The sequence below is a fragment of the Eulemur rufifrons genome, chromosome 8 (genome assembly GCF_041146395.1).
Source record: "Eulemur rufifrons isolate Redbay chromosome 8, OSU_ERuf_1, whole genome shotgun sequence".
Taxonomy (NCBI): Eukaryota; Metazoa; Chordata; class Mammalia; order Primates; family Lemuridae; genus Eulemur; species Eulemur rufifrons.
In genome coordinates, this window is record NC_090990.1 from 47,487,498 (window position 1) to 47,505,241 (window position 17,744).

The window sequence follows — 17,744 nt, forward strand, 5'->3', positions numbered from 1 at the left end:
GTCCACTGGAAGTCATGGCCAGATAGCTATGCAGACAACTATAACTTGGCAATAACCTGACATTGCATTTTAAAAATTATGAACATTAATTTTTTTAAAAATTTCCCAGTATTACAGGGGTACAAATGTTTTGGTTACATTAATTGCCTTTATGCCGTTTGAGTTAAAGTTATAAGTGTGCCTGTCCCCAAGATAGTGTGCCTTGTACCCATTAGGTATAAATTTACCCGTCCCCTCCTCCCCCCTCCCACCTGCTTGGTTTCTGATGAGTTATTTCCATATGTGCACATAAGTGTTGATCGATTAGTTCAATTTAATGGTTAGTACATGTGGTATTTGTTTTTCCATTTTTGTGATACTTCACTTAGAAGAATGGTCTCCAGTTCCATCCAGGTTAATACAAGAGGTATTAGTTTGCCATTTTTTTTATAGCTGAGTAGTACTCCATGTTATACATATACCACATTTTATTAATCTACTTATGTATTGATGGGTACTTGGGTTGTTTCCACATCTTTGCAATTGTGAATTGTGCTGCTTTAAACATTCGAATGTAGGCATCTTTTTTGTAAAACGTATTTTTTTCCCTTCGGGTAAATACCTAGTAGTGGGATTGCTGGATTAAATGGTAGTTCTATTTTTAGTTCTATGCGGTATCTCCATACTACTTTCCATAGAGGTTGTACTAGTTTGCAGTCCCACCAGCAGTGTATGAGTGTTCCTATCTCTCCACATCCATGCCATCATTTGTTGTTTGGGGACTTTTTGATAAAAGCCATTCTCCTGGAGTTAAGTGATGAACATTAACTTTTTAAAAACTGAGATATAATTTATATATTACAAAATGCATCCTTTTAAAGTGTACAGTTCAAATTTTTCATTTGTCAATTAAAAAAGTATACAACTCAGTGCTTTTTAGTATATTCACAAGGTTGTGCAATGATTATCACATCTAATTCCAGAATGTTTTCATCACCCCAAAAAGCAGCGTTGTATCTATCTATCAGTAGCCACTCCCCATTCTCCTCCATCCATCTCTTAGAAACACTAATTTACTTTCTGTCTCTATGGATTTGATTATTCTGGGCTTTTCGTGTAAATACATTCATGTAACTTGTGGCCTTTTGTGTCTCATTCCCATCATTTAGCATAATATTTTCAAGATTCATCTTGTTTTGGCATGTGTGTATTGATACTTTAGTCTTTTATATGGCTGAATAATACTTCATTGTGTGGTTATACAAAATTTTGTTTACCATTCATCAGTTCATGGATATTTGGGTTGTTTCCACTTTTGGCTGTTATAAATAATGCTGCTATCAACATTTGTATATAAATTTTTGTGTGAACATATGTTTTTTAATTTCCTTGGATCTATACCCAAATCTAGGAGTGGAATTGCTGAGTCTTATGTTAACTCTAAGTTTAGCCTTTGGGGGAACTGTCAAACTAGTTTCCAAAGTAGCTGCACCATTTTACATTCTCACCAGCAATGTTTCAAGGTTCAAATTTCTCCACATCCTTGCTAACACTTGTTATTGTCATCTTTTTTGTTAGTAATTCCAGTGGGTGTGAATTGCTGTCTCACAGAGGTTTTGATTTCCCTGATGACTAATGATATTGAGCATCTTTTCATAACCTTACTGGCCATTCGTATATCTTCTTTGGAGAAATGTCTAGTCAGGTCCTTTGCCCATTTTGTAATTGGGTTATTTGTCTTTTTTTATTATTGAATTATAAGAGTTATTTATATATTCTAGACACAAATCCCTTAGCAAATCTATGATTTGCTCACATTTTATCTCATTTTTGGGTTGTCTTTTCATTTTCTTGATAGTGTCCATCAAAGCATAAAACTTTGTAATTTTGAGGAAGTCCAATATATTTATTTTTTCTTTGGTTGCTTGTGCATTTGATGTCATAATAAACTGTGGCCTAAATCAAGATCATGAAAATTTATACCTATGATTCCTTCTAAGAGTTTTAATATTTTTTACTCTTTAAGTCTTTGATCCACTTTTGAGTTAATTTTTACATAGAGTGTTAGGTAGGGGTCCAACTTCATTTTTTTGTATGTGGTATCTAGTCCCAGCTCCATTTATTGAAAAGACTGTTATTTCTCCTTTCAATGGTCTTGACACCTTTGTCCGAAATCAGTTCACCATAGATGTCTGGGTTTATTTCTGGACTCTCAATTCTATTCCATTTATCTATATGTCTATCTTTATGCCAGTACCACATTGTCATGATTACTGTAACTTTGTAGTAAAATTGGAAATTGGAAGTGTGAGTCTTCCAGCTTTGTTCTTCTTTTTCAAGATTGTTTGGGTTATTTTGGATCTCTTGCATTTCCATATGAGTTTTATGATCCATCTTGCCAATTTCTGCAAGAAAGCCAGCTGGGGTTTTGGTAGGGATTTCACTGAATCTGTAGATCGAATTGGGGAGGTCTTGCCATCTTAACAATATTAAGCATCTCAATACATGGACATGGATGTCTTTCCATTTATTTAGGTCTTTTTAAATTTCTTTAAGTGATGTTTTATAGTTTTCTGTTTATAAGTCTTATATTCCTTTTGTTAAAGTTATTTCTATTTTATTCTTTTTGATGCAATTATAAAATGAATTGCTTTCTTAATTTCATTTTGGATTGTTTATTGCTAGTATGTAGAAATACAATTGATTTTTATAATTTTCTTTTCTTGAGAAAGGACTGGCGATTGGCAAGAGAGAAGGTAGAATATAAAGTATAGGGAGAAAGGTGGTTGTTTCTTTTTATTTGAGCTTTTAAAAATTAAGTTTTTAGGATTTGCCTGGAAATAATGCTTTTTGGAGAGGAGGGATTTTTTACTGTTTTAGAAATAAAGATCAGTCCAGTATAATACTAATAATATTTCTAAAAGATAATGTATGTTACGCTCCTAGCCTAATTCTTGGTATACATACGATAGGTGGTCAGTTAATGCTAATTTCCCATTGTAGCTTAGAAAGGAGAATCAGAGCCAGGTGGGAAAATAAAAAAAAAAATGGCTTAGAAGAGCATATTTGAGCCAGGTGAAGGAGCAGGATTGAGATGGACTGATATTGGGGAGGACATTTTTGTCAGGGGATAGCATGAGCCAAGTAGCAAAGCTCACTTTGAGTATAGCTGAAGGGTAGTGGGAAATATTGCTATAAAGGTAATTTGTATCATGTTATGGAAAGTCTTTAGTATGACTGAGAAGATCATAATAAATCTGATAATTAATGAGTAATTGAAGTATTTTTTGAGCAGAATAGTTACCTAATAAAAGCTGAGCCATAGGGAGATTAATTTGGCAGTGATCTGTGGCATTTGCTAGGTAGGGAAAGACTGACCACAGAGGAACTATTTTGCAAAGTATTGTAATCTAAGTGAAGTTTAATGAAGTCTAATTATTGTATTTATTTGACTTCTCATTCTCTTTCCTTACCAAATTCAGAGACTTGCATCATCTTTATTATAAATAAATATTTTTATTTATTTGTATATTACCTTAAGGGAGCACTTTCATTCACCCCGTTTAAACTTTTTAACTACTCTGTTAAATATAAAGAGCAGATAGTCTACTTAAGACTCCTAATTTCAGATTATTTCTATTTATACACTCTTGTATTTTAGGAGATAGTTTTAAACCTATCATTAGCATTCAGGAATTTCATATACTTGTGAAAATATACATTCATATACATTCAAGAATGTAGTGGGCAAGAACTTTTCTCAGGGAATTCAGAACTATTAATGGCATCATGAAAACCCAAAAAGGATTGACGGTTTAGTAGGAACAAAATTGTAAGAATTAGTTTGCAACTAAATTTGGGGGTTGAGGGTGGAGAGGTGGAAATTTGGGATGGGGATGTCTGAAAGCTATACCACTTTCAGACACCTTCATTTGGCTGAAATGATGGAGTTATAGCTAATTTGGAGTTATAGCCAATTTCTCTAGGAACATTCAGAGGTCCACTTTTATCATAAGCAATAGTCTACCATATGATCTTTTCCCTAAATTACTTCATTGGAATGTTCAAATACTTTAAGCTTTTTAATTGCCCAAGATGGAAGGAAATAAGAAATTGATAACATTGTTGCCTTTGTGAAAAGTGGTTGGGAAAAGTGGTCAGGGAAAGTGGAGTAGAATTTGTACGTTTTAAATTTCGTACCATAAGAACCCAAGAATACTCTGACTTGGGGGGGTGTGGGGGCAAGGGCAATATACGTAACCTAAACTTTTGTACCCCCACAATATGCTGAAATAAGAATAAAAGAAACAAAAAAAAAAACCCCAAGAATACACATCCATAAGTGATAATTGATGATTTGAAATTAAATAAAAGAAAATTCTCCTAGACTTTTAGTCTGAAATCTTTTAATTACAAAACTCTTTTTCTTTTTTTTCCGGTTAGGTTGGGTATTGAAAACAAAGACATATTTTAGTAGAAATTCCCCTGTATTATTGCTTGGAAAATGTTACCATTTTAAATATGAAGGTAAGTGCTATCTTTGTAAAACACTTAACAATTTTTGTAAAAACTCATTGTGTAACTGTTTTTACTATTTTATTTCCAGACTAATCCACTTTTGCTATATTTCTGTTAACTATTTGTAGTTTATACAGCACACAATATATTACCATATGGTTTGGGTTTCTTGTGAACTACTTGAGGATAATGTTCTTGTCGTCTTTTGTTATATCCCTCATGGTTTTAGACTGATAGTATGAGTACTAAGTAAACATTATTTGAATTGATATTCTTTATCAAGTTCTCTGATAACTTCAAATTATATGATAATGAATAAAGGTGTAACTGTAGATAACCTAAAAATGATGATTTTTTTCAATTCTTAAGGATGTTTCAGTATCTGAAATTGACTTTATTTGATATGTCTGAATTTCTATATATACTCATTCTTTCAATAATTATCTTATATTTTCTTTTAATAATTTATGTCATTTATTGAGTGCCAGGCACCATGCTAGTCTGTTCGGGAAATATCTTTAATTCTCACAACAAACCTACAAGGTAGATTCAAGTATCTCCATCTTATGAATGTGAAGGCAAGAGCTTTAAAAAGTTAAATATTTTATCCAAAGTCTCATGAGTATTAAATGGCAGAGCTGAAATTTTTTTTTTTTTTTTTTGGTCTTCCTTAGTTTCGTTTCTTTTTTTTTTTTTTTTTTATTTCATCTTGTTATGGGGGATACAGAATTTCAGGTCTGTAATATTGGTATTCTTTTTAATATACATCTTTGCTCGGGTGTGTGTGTGTGTGTGTGTGTGTGAGAGAGAGAGAGAGAGAAAGAGAATGAATGTGTATGAGAATATGTTAATATCAAGGCTTTTATTCATTTTTGGTATATCATTTATTAGCAGTTTTTTTTTTTTTTTTTGAGACAGGTTCTCACTTTGTCGCTTAGGCTCCATGGAGTGCAGTGGTGTGATCACAGCTCACTGCACCCTCCAACTCGTGGGCTCAAGCGATTCTCTTGCCTCAGCCTCCCAAGTAACTAGCCTACACACCTGGCTAATTTTTTAAAAAATTTTTTGTAGGTCTCACAATGTCACCCAGGCTGAGCAATTTTCTAAAACCTTATAAATGGCTTGTGATAATAACAGCTAACATTTATCGAGCATTTAAAATTGTGACAGGCAGTAGTCTAAGAAATTTACATGTATTAACTCATTAAATCCTTACAGCAATCTTGAAGGATGAGTAGGAAGTCCTAACAAAGGGATGCATTTTTGGTAAATAGAATGGCATGATGAAAGCAATAGTAGTGAGATATTAGAGAGCATATTTAGGAAACAGAGAGATATCCAGTTTAGCTGTGGTGGGAGATAATTCTGAAAAGGATCAAATTATGGAGGAGGATCTTGAATACTATGCCGAAGAGTTAGGTCATTTTTTTACAGACAAAGGATAGCCACAGCACTATGGTTAAGAGTATGGGCTTTGGGGTCAGACATGTCTGGGTTTAAATTTTGGCTCTTTTTGCTTTTTAATTGTTGATCTCCCTAAGTATTAATGATACCTATTTCATAGGTGTTTAGTGATGTGTCTGGTACATATAAGCATTCTAAATGATATTATTCATGATATAGGGAATTTGAAAAAGTGTCATCATTAGAATTTCTTTTAGGGATAGCATTATATATTTTTTTGAAGAAATACTCAAGAGATTAAAAGTAAATGGCAATATACATAACCTAAACTTTTGTACCCCCACAATATGCTGAAATAAAAAAAAAAAGTAAATGGCTATTGCAACTATGAGTCAAATAAAAGACTCTTCTGTTCTTTTTTTTTTTTTTTTTTTTTTGAGACAGAGTCTCACTCTGTTGCCCGGGCTAGAGTGCCGTGGCATCAGCCTAGCTCACAGCAACCTCAAACTCCTGGGCTCAAGCAATCCTACTGCCTCAGCCCCCCGAGTAGTTGGGACTACAGGCATGCACCACCATGCCCGGCTAATTTTTTCTATATATATTTTTTAGTTGGCCAGATAATTTCTTTCTATTTTTAGTAGAGACGGGGTCTCGCCCTTGCTCAGGCTGGTCTCGAACTCCTGACCTCCTGACCTTGAGCGATCCACCCGCCTCGGCCTCCCAGAGTGCTAGGATTACAGGCGTGAGCCACCACGCCCGGCCGACTCTTCTGTTCTTGACTAGGAGTGGGGGAAGGGAATAGGGAAGGGGAAAGGTGTGGGGTGAGGGAATAAGAAAGGAGAGAGAGCCAAAAAGGTGGGAGGAGTCTGGCTGTATGTCCCTTGAGAGGTTTCCTTGTTAACATCCCCTGATCTTCAGTAATGTCAGTTAAGCTCATGAAATGTTTGACATAAAAGTATTTTTTTGAAAAGTGTTGAATTTGGCATCTGGAGTGAAAAAAGATAACATTATCATTGCAGGAGCTAGAAGCAGGTAGGACCATGAAAACTTAAGCCATGGAGAATTTGCAGAAATCTTGGGGCTAGCGTTGGACTTCTGCATGACCTGTAATTTTTCGTTCAAGCAAGTTTACTATGTTTTCAGAGTGGTAGGGGGCGGGGTACCTAGCTGGCTTCCTAATTACAACAATTATTATTCTCCTAGATTTTTGAGTGACAAAATACCAAATTTCAGTTAATTATTTTCAGTAATCATTTGTTGAGAATATGCTGGCTAGGACATTGATCATGCCCAGAATAAGCACATGACAATCATAGCTAAACATACGCTTGTGAAATAATAAGAAATATATATACTGGTTTTTGCCCCCAGTTCCTGACACAGAGCTCCTAAAACCCTTGTAATCTCCTGAGTGATAGGGATGTAGTGGCATCTTTTGTTCTAGTGTTTGGTCTTTGATCCTAGTTCCTAACACGGAGTTCCCAAAATTCTTGTAATTTCCTGAGTGATAGAAATGTCTTATACAGAGCTCCTAAATCCTTTGAAATTTCCTGGGTGATTAGAATGCATCTTTTGTTCTAATGAGGTGACTCTTGGTGAGTGCCTGGATGGGATCTATTCACCAGAAAGAACAGTCGTGATTAGAAGCTTGGAACTTTGAGCCCCATACCCAATCCTCTGGGGAAGGGAGAGGAACTGGAGATTGAGTTGATAATTGATCATGCCCCTGTGATGACACCTCCATAAAAGTCCCTAAAGTCCAGTTTTGGGAGAGCTTTTGGGTTGGTGAACATATCCACCTGCTGGAAGGGTAACACACCTCAACTCCATGGGGACAGAGGCTCCTGCACTTGGGACTCTTCTGGACCTTGCTTTATATAGCTCTTCATCCGTATCCTTTATCACTGCAGTCCCCAACCCCTGGGCTCCTGCCCGGTACCTGTCTGTTGGCCTGTTAGGAAAACAGGGCTGCACATCACAGCCTGTGCTCCACCTCCTCCCCACTTCTTCCCCCACCCCTGGCTCCGTACTTCCCACCCCCATCTGTGGAAAAATTGTCTTCCATGAAACCGCCCCTGGTGCCAAAAAGGTTGGGGACCGCTGCTTTATCATATTCTTTATAATAAAGTGGAAAATGTAAATGTTTCTCTGAGTTGTGTGAGCCATTATAACAAATTATTGAACCTGAAGAGTAGGTAGTGGGAACCATTGATTTGTATCCAAGTTGGATGGAAGTGTGGATAACCTGAAATCCTCTTCTTAAGATTGGCATCTGAAGAAGAGGTTAGTCTTATGGGACTGAGCCCTTAACCTGTGGGGTCTGTGCTAACTTCAAGTAGTTAGTGTCATAGTTGAATTATAGGACACCCAGTTAGTGTACAGAGAATGGAAAATTGGTTGGTGTGGGAAAAAAACCCCACACATTTGGTGTCAGAAGTCAAGTGTTGCATATAAACTAAAAGAAAATATGTTTTTCCATTTAATGCTTTAGAAAGATAACTGATGGCAATATAGAAGGATTGGAAGTCCATTAGCAGGCAGCATACAATGACTCTGATATAGGGCAGTGGAAATGGAAAGGAGAGGGTGGATTTGAGATATTTTAAGGTAGAATCAACAATATCTGGCAAATGATTTGGATTTGGGGTCTTAAGAGACAGAGAGGAGACAAAGAAGACTTAAAGCCCTCTATCTTTGATAGTAGGTAGTGTTAATAACCAAATGTGGTATATTAGAGGAAGCTTGGATTTTGAGGGGGAAGATAATTTAAATTTGGACATGTGGTGTTTGAATTAGGCTGTTTGGGAATGAAGGGGAGACATATCAATTTGTTAATTGTTTTCAACAAGGTGGTATTTAAGGCCAGTAGATAAGGTCATATTGATGGAAAGTATAGGTGGAGAATATCTATCTTTAAGAATATGCTGAGGAGGAAGGAATTTTTTTTTTTTTGAGACAGAGTCTCTGTTACCTTGGCAAGTGCCATGGCACCAGCCCAGCTCACAACAACCTCAGATTCCTAGGCTCAAGGGATCCTCCTGCCTCAGCCTCCCAAGTAGCTGGGGGACTATAGGCGTGTGCCACCATGCCTGGCTAATTTTTCTATATTTAGTAGAGACAGAGTCTTGCTCTTGCTCAGGCTGGTCTCGAACTCCTTAGCTCAAGCTACCCTCTCGACCCAGCCTCCCAGAGTGCTAGGATTACAGGTGTGAGCCACCACGCCCAGCCTAGGATCAGTGAATTAAATTGAGAAGGGAAAGGCAATATATGGGACAAAACCCATATTAGTATGCTGTCATAGAAACCAAAGGAAAGAGATTTTCAGGAAGAAGGGGGTTGAACAAAGTGTATAAATGCTCAAAAGAGCTTGAGCAGGAAATGGCCTGAGTAGAGGCTGTAGGATCTGGCAATGAGAAAATTGCGGATGACATTTAAGAGAGCATTTTCCCTAGAGTGGTAAGAATAGAAAAGCAAAATCAGTAATATTAGGTTATTAAGTATGAAATGTGCAATTTTCCTAAGTATTAAGTTTGCCAGTTAATATCTGACATTTCACTTTGACACTTGTTGTTTTATTTTTATTGTAAAGGTACATCCTCATTCTTTCAAATGCACATTTTGACTTGTGGTTATCTTTCAAATTTTGTTTAGAACAATTTTTGTATTATTTTCAAACATGAGTTCTGTTGTAAAACCTATACAACACAGACAGCTCAAAATATCAAATGTTTGGAAAGGATGTGGCTAATGAACACATAGTACTTTGATGGTTTAAAAAGTTCTGTTCTGGTAATTTTAATCTTAAAAATGGGCCACGTGGATGACCTGAGACCAAGGTAAATAATGATAAACTAAAAACTGTAGTGGAAGTGAATTCATCTCAACCTATGCATAAATTAACAACAAGGTTTGATGTTACTATTCTAAAAATTTTAGACCATTTAAAACAAATTGACAAGGTAAAGAAGCTGGATAAATGGGTATTAAATAAATTAAACACGTATCAAGAGAAAAATCATATCGAAACTTGCCTTTTTTTTGCTGTCATGACATAAAGGTGAACCATTTCTATACCATATTGTTATGTGTGATAAAAAATAGATTCTTTTTGACAATCACAAGCATTCGGCACAATGACTGGATAAAGTACTGAAACACAGTCCAAAATCAAATATTCATCAAAAAAAGCTAATGGTGTCTGTTTGGTGGTCCAGCGCTGGTATTATCCACTACAGCTTCATAATACCTAGTCCATCGATTATAGCAGATGTCTACTACAACCAATTGAATGAAATGATGAAGATGCTTGCAATTAAACAGCTGGGATTGGTCAGTAGAGACAGGCCAATCCTCTTACAAGACAATAGTCAACCACATGTCACACAAACAACACTGCTCGAACTACAGAGATGAGACTTAGAAACTCTCTGTCATTCACTTTATTCACCAGACCTTATACCAACTGACTACTACTTCTTCCAGGCTCTGGACCACGTCTTCCAAAAAGAAAATATCTGTGTGTGCATGTGTGGATATATATATATATATATATATATATATATAAAATCAGAAAGGATTAGTTTCCAAAATAATAAAGAACCACAAATCAATATGAAAAACATGAACAACCCCCCAAAAAATGAGCCAAGAAAATGAACAGGTGCTTTTTAAGTAGAAACTTGAATGGCCAGGCAAGCATAAGAAAATGCTTATCCTAATAATAAGGGGAATGCACATTAAAATGAGATACTGTTTCTTATCAGTTATATAAAAATGTAAAGATTTTGATGATATCAAGTGTTAGCAAGGATATGAAAAAATAGGAACTCAAACTGCTGTTGGGTGGGTAAATTGGTATAACTTCTTTGTGAGAAATTTGAGAATACTTGGAAAAATTGAAATTACATGTTACTTAGGACTCAGCATTTCTACCTTTAATCATTTACCTTAGAGAAGTTCTCTGTATGTGTGGAGAACACATGTACAAGATGTTTACTGTAGCTTTGTTGAAATAATAAACAAGTACGGGATTAGATGAATGAAGTTATTTATTCATTCCACAGGTATTTATTGAGAGCTTACTATGTGCCAGGCACTAGAGTTATTGCTGAAGGTATGGCAGATACAATCTTTACTCTCAAGAAACTTACAGCCCAACAGATGAGAGACATTAAACGAACAATCACAAAAATAATCCCATTGTGATATTTGTGATAAAGTACAAGTACAGTCCATTATAAAACTATAGAGGTAGATCAAATCAGAAGGGATGCTATTGGATGCAATAAACCATTTGAAAATGGCTTAAATAATAAGGAGATGTATTGTCACACAAGCAGAAGTCCTGAGGTAAGGCAGGCTCTAGGCTGGTTAATTCTGTGCCATAGTAGCATCATCAAGAACCCTTGTTGTATCTACCTTCCCACTCCACTAATCTCAGCATGTTGGTCTTATAGTCACCTAGCTCTCCTTATAGTATTAAGTATAGGAGATATGACAGAATCCAGTGGAAGGACTTTTTCTTCTTTGTATTATTATTGTAAATACTTAATTTTTATTATTTTAATAACTTTATATTCTAAGTATTTAAAAATTTTTGAAATTATGAATTGTTCATACATAGAGAAGATAAAAACTTATATGTATACTTTCAAGACCAATAATAAGGCCGGGAGTGTGGTGGCTCATACATGTAATCCTAGCACTCTGGGAGATCAAGGAGGGAGGATCACTTGAGCTCAAAAGTTTGAGACCAGCCTGAGAAAGAGTGATGCCTTGTCTCTACAAAAATAGAAGATTTAGCTAGGCATGGTGGCGTGGGCCTCTAGTCCCAGCTACTCAGGAGGCTGAGGCAGGAAGATTGCTTGAGCCCAGAAATTTGAGATTGCAGTGAGCATTGATGATGCCACTACAATCTAGCCTGGGAGACAGAGCAAGACCCTGTCTCAAAAAGAAAAAAAAAAAAAAGGCTAATAATAAAACTGTACTCAACATAAGAAATACACCATTACAACATTATGAGTAATTTTTAAATCTCTCTGTGCTTCTACTCAGTTGTGTCCCTCCCTATGCCTAGAAAAATGCCACTATTCTGGTATCCTTGATTATTTAGTTTTGTGTTTTTTTACATTTTTGTAAATGGCATCAAGATATATTTTGCTTCTGTTACTTGCTTATGGCTTTCAACATTGTATTTTTGAGATTAGTTCATGTTTTGTGTGGTTCTAGTTTATTTTTGCTGCTGTATGATATTTCATTCTATGAATTGCCACAGATTATTCATTCTACTGTTGATAGATGTTTGGATTGTTTTTAGTTTTTTTGCCATTATAAACAACATATGTAGTAAAGTCTTGTATTATTGTGGAAATAAGACTATATTCTCAGAATTTTTGGAGATACTACATTTGCCCTTCACTAAAAATATCTGCATGCAGGAAAGAATGAGGGGAATTGCCCATTAGCCAGAAGAATGTCGTATTTCTGTTCTAACTTTCCATTATGTGGATTCTCTTTTTCTAATGAGTGTAACCTCTCCAAAGCACAGTAGAGTCCATAAAGAAAAAAAAATTAAATGAGTGTAACCCAAAATCACCCTCTTAGACCTTTCCAGAAATTGTTTTGGTATCCACAGTGAGGGAGGCCCTAGTACTTAAAAGCGCACAAATTTAAGTGAAGTATAATTTTGAAAACAGGAAGAGTAATAGTAAATGAGGTCAAATATGCATTTCAAAAGAGATTCAAATATACATTTTGAAAATAGAGTCACAGTAACCAAGGTGCAATATAAAACAAGGGGAGTCACTGTAAGTATAGTAAAGGGGAGTCACAGGGTAAGATTAAAGCGAATTGGAGTCTTCATTCAGAACAAAGGGAAATATGACATTGAGGGAATAACGTTAAGGACATTTCTTAATAGTGGAGTTTTAAATTTTAGAATACATGACATCAAAGTCTGTTGATTACGGTAGACTAATTTCTCTCTTCTGTGGGTACACAAACCCAGAATATATAAAGATTTATGAATCTTCTAATTGATATTACTTTGGTGAATTTCTAGTTCTTTATGCATGTCCTGAGGTTTTTGCCCTACTTTGTCAAGACTTTTTTTGTTGCCTCACCAGAAATATAATATTCTGTTCATCTCATTTAAGAATTTTAATGCTAATATTTTCTGTCTCTCTATGGACTCATGGCTTTTCAGATTTACTGTATGTTAGGTGATCTCAGCCACTAATCTCCTTTTGATGCTCAGATTGTCTTGAATTTGGCAAATGGAAGGTCCTTTGAGATTGGCTTCTGTATCTTTCAACAAAACCTACTTAATCTTTGGAAACGTCTTGTTTTCTTCTGTAACAAGGTATTCAGGCCCACTTTGTGCTTTTCAGCATCAGATAGGAAATCAGCCATTTCCCAATGAACCCTGATTTCCTTTAGCAGAAAGATAGGGTTAGAGACTGTAAACTGAGCACAAGGGTACGTTATAGGATGCCATTCTCATAGGCCATGTCAGTGGACAGAGGCAGAACAGATAAATGTTTTCCGTGTTTTTCTTATAAATGCATAAATTCCTTTTAATGTTTGCAGTATATTTCTAACTGGATTATATTCCTACTGAAATTCTTGATGCTTTAATATCTCCTTTTCTATTATATAGAAATTTTCTAGTAACTTTTGTTCTGCTAAGGATTTTAGTGAAGTTACTTTAGTTTGAGTCACTCATCTCATTTTTTGTGGCATTTATCTGATGAATAGTTTTGTTCATTTGTTTTAATTTCCTTTCTGTTTGAAGTCATTGGCATTTTGATATCTCATAAATGTCTAAGTGCTTAGATGGTGGTAGTTTTCATCCACAGTGGTTTTATTTTACCACCTTCTGAGTCATCTACAGTAAGTTAATTCATAGTAAGTATAAGATGCTTAAACTTGGTTGTGCCTCTATTATTTGATTTCTAGTAATATTAGAACATGGTTGTAAAAATTAGATTATTTTAACAATGCTAAATATATCCTGACCTCTCAAGCTTTAAATTTATCTTGCTACCTTTTCTGAGCTACAAACTCTTCTCCTTGTATTATATAATTTTCCATCTCAATATAAGATATCATGTTGTACACTGTTCTGTCAAAGTATATGTATATAAATCCAAATGGCCCTCCTAGTAAGTATCATCTTGACCAAATATCAAAATTTAAAATTATTTTTACAAGATACCTTTGGGGAGACAATTAGGGATTTTTATCTTACTATTTTTTTTTTTTTTATCAAGCCTCGTCTTCCCACAGATACCATGTCCCCCTCTGGCTAGGATTTTTCAAAGTTTTCCTCTTAGATGATCTAGGACATGATGGGCCTAAGAGCCATTAAGGAAAAACTGTAATTTGGAGTTACCTCTAGTATACCAGTTGTATCTCAGGGACCAAAATGGTTTAACATTTTCATTGTGGATTTGTCTATTTCTCGCTGAAGTTCTATCAGTTTCTGTTTAATTTATAGTAGGTCGATAGGCTCTTGGAAACTGACTTTAAGCAAAAGATGTACAGTAGGTCCTTGAATAACATCTTTTGGTTCAGCATTGTTTCCTAATAACTTTGATGAGAAAAGAAAACTGGTTTTGCTATATGTCATTTTGCCATATTTTGAAACTTTGTTGTTAGGTGCATAAACATTTAGAATTGTGTGATCTCCTACTGAATTGACTGTTTTATAATTATAAAATGACTTTCTTTATTCCTGGAGATATTCTTTGCTGTGAAATCTACTTTGTCTTATATTAATATAGCCACTTCAGCTTTTTTTTTCTTGCTTAGGGTTGCCTAGCATATATTTTTTCAGTCTTTTACATTTACCCAATTTGTGTCTTTTTATTTAAAGTGTGTTTCTTGTAGGAAATGCACAGTTGGGTCTTAGTTTTTTAACCAATCTGGTAATCTCTGCCTTTTAATTAAGGTGTTTAAACCATGTACATTTAATATGATTATTGATAAAGTTAGGTTAAGTGTATCACTTCATTATTTGCTGTTTCTATTTTTGAAATCTGTTCTTTGTTCTCTTTCCTTCTTTTTCTACCTGCTTTTGGATTGAGTATTTTTTATGATTCCATTTTGTAACTTTTTTTGGCCTATTTATTTATTTATTTATTCATTCTTTTATTTCAAAGTATTAAGGGGCTATACATGTTTTTGGTTACATGGTTTTGTAATGCTTGAGTCACAGCTATAAGTGTGCCCATCACCCAAATAGTATTCATTGTACCCATTAGGTAGGTTTTTGCCCGTCCGCTCCTCCCCTCCCCCCCTGCTTGATTCCCATTAAGTTTTACATTCCTCTGTGCACATGTGTGCTCATCGTTTAGTTCCAATTTAATAGCGAGTACATGTGGTGGTGTTTTTCCATTCTTGTGATACTTCACTTAGGATAATGGTCTCCAGTTCCATCCAAATTGTTTCAAAAGGCATTAATTAATCCTTTTCTATGGCTGAATAGGACTCCATAGTATACATATACCATATTTTGTTAATCCACTCATGAATTGATGGACATTTGAGTTGGTTCCCCATCTTTGCAGTTATGAATTGTGCTGCAGTAAATATTCAAATGCAGGTGTCTTTTTGATAAAATGACTTTTTTTTCTTTGGGTAGATACTCAATAGTGGGATTGCTGGATTGAATGATAGGTCTATTTTTAGTTCTTTGAGGAATCTCCGTATTGTTGGCCTATTAGCTGTAACTTTTAATTGTGTTATTTATTAGTGATTGCTTTAAGGTTTGTAGTATACATCTTTAACTTATCACATTCTACCTTCAAGTGATATCATATCAATTCACATATGTAAAGAACCTTATAGTAATATACTTCACTTTCCTCCTCCTGGCCTTTATGCTATTATTGTCATATATTTTATTTATTCATATGTTATACACCCTATGGTACATTGCTATTTTTGTTTAAATAGTCAAATATACTTTAAAAAGGTTATCATTTTTGGTGTCCTTCATTCCTTTGTGTAAATCTATATTTCCATCTGGTATTATTTTCCTGCTGCCTGAAGGACTTCCTTAAAGATTTATTGTAATGCAGGTCTGCTGATCATGTATTCTTTCAGCTTTTGTATATCTGAAAATGTCTTCATTTTGCCTTTATTTTTGAAAGATAATTTTGGTGGGTATAGACTTCCCGGTTGATGATTTGTTTTTCCTTCAGTACTTTAAAGATGTTGCTCCACTATCTTCTTGCTTGTTTTGTTTGCAATGAGAAATCTAATGTCATCTTTTTCTTTCTTTGTACATAGTATGTCTTTCTTTTCTTGATTTTTTTTTTTCTTGATTGCTTTTAAGGTTTACTCTTTATCACTGGTTTTCAATAATTTTTCTGTGATACCCTTTGGTGTAGTTTTCTTCATGTTTCTTGTGTTTTTACTGAGCTTTTTGGATCTGTTGTTTCCTAGTTTTCCTCAAATTAAAATTTGGGGGTGGCCATTTTGTCTTTAAATATTTTTTCTTTCCTTTCCTTCTGGAATTATATTAGCTTGCATGAAATTGTACCACAGCTCATAATGTTCTTTTATAATATATATAAACATTTTTTTCCTCTCTTTGTTTTATTTTGGGTAACTCCCATTGCTGTGTCTTCAAGTTCACCAGTCTTTTCTTTAGCAATGTCTAATCTGCTGTAAATCCTGGCCCGTATATTTTTCATTTTGGACATTGTAGTCTTCATATCTAGAAGATGCTTTTATTGAGATGGGGTCTTGCTGTATCACCCAGGCTGATATTGAACTCCTAGACTCAAGCAATCTTCCTGTCTCAGACTTCCAGGTAGCTGGAACTACAGGCATGTACTGCCACATTGGCTGACCATTTATTTTTTATCTTCCATATCTCTATTTACTGTTTTGAACATACAGGATAAAGTTGTAATATCTTTTAATGTCCTTGTTTACTAATACTAGCTTTTATGTTAGTTCTGGATCAGTTCTGAGTGACTGAATATTCTCATTTTGGTTTGTGTTTTCTTGGCTCTTTGCATGCCTAATAGTCCTTGATTGATTGCTAGACATTGTGTTACTTACCTTGTTGGGAGTGGGATATTTTTGTATTTCTATGAGTATTTCATTTGTTTGAATATGCCACACTTTATTTATTTTATACTTTGTGGTCATTTGGATAGCTTTTATTTTTGGCAATTGCTGAGAGCTCCCTTGTGAGTGAATATTCTAGTACATGTACATTGGTGAATGTGTATATGGATTTTCATTCAGTATGTATTCCCAGGAATGTAATTACTGGATCATTGGGTATTCATATGTTCAGCCTCAGCATATACTGCCAAAGAGTTTTACAAAGTAGTTGTGCCAATTTATATTCCTACCAGGTATATATGAGAAGTCTGCTTGCTTTCACCTCACCAATACTTGGTATTTTTACCATTTTATTAGAGTCACGATTTTATTTTAATTTGCATTTCTCTGAACAGATAAAATTGAGTATATTTTCACGTTTCTTAGCCGTTTGGATATGTCTTCTATTAGATTATCTGTGTTTCTTAAACTGATTACTAGATTTGCTTTATATATTATGGATATGAATCCTTTTTTGGATACATCTATAGAAAATGTCTTTACCTACTTCATTAGTTGCTTTTTCAGCCACTTAATGGTATCTTTTGAAGAAGATCATTCTTAGTTTTAATATAGTCTAGTTAGCTTTTTTATTCCTTAAATGGTTAGCGTTTTTTGTGTTCTGTTTAAGAATTCTTTGGTTACTTTAAAAAGACATGAAGATTTTTCTCTCCAGGTATTTTGAAGCTGTTACTTCTTTGTTTCTGTCTTTCTCTCTCCCT

The 17,744-nt window shown here is 34.7% G+C and overlaps 1 protein-coding gene across 3 annotated transcripts in view; it reads left to right on the forward strand.

The window, feature by feature from the left end:
* The window catches only part of ATG4C (autophagy related 4C cysteine peptidase), an 81,631-nt gene that overhangs the window by 19,898 nt on the left and 43,989 nt on the right, over positions 1 to 17,744 (forward strand). For all 3 annotated transcript variants that reach the window (XM_069478016.1, XM_069478017.1, XM_069478015.1), the window contains one exon: positions 4,423 to 4,506. In XM_069478016.1, the coding sequence (XP_069334117.1) occupies positions 4,423 to 4,506 (84 nt within the window). The remainder of the gene's footprint in view (positions 1 to 4,422; positions 4,507 to 17,744) is intronic.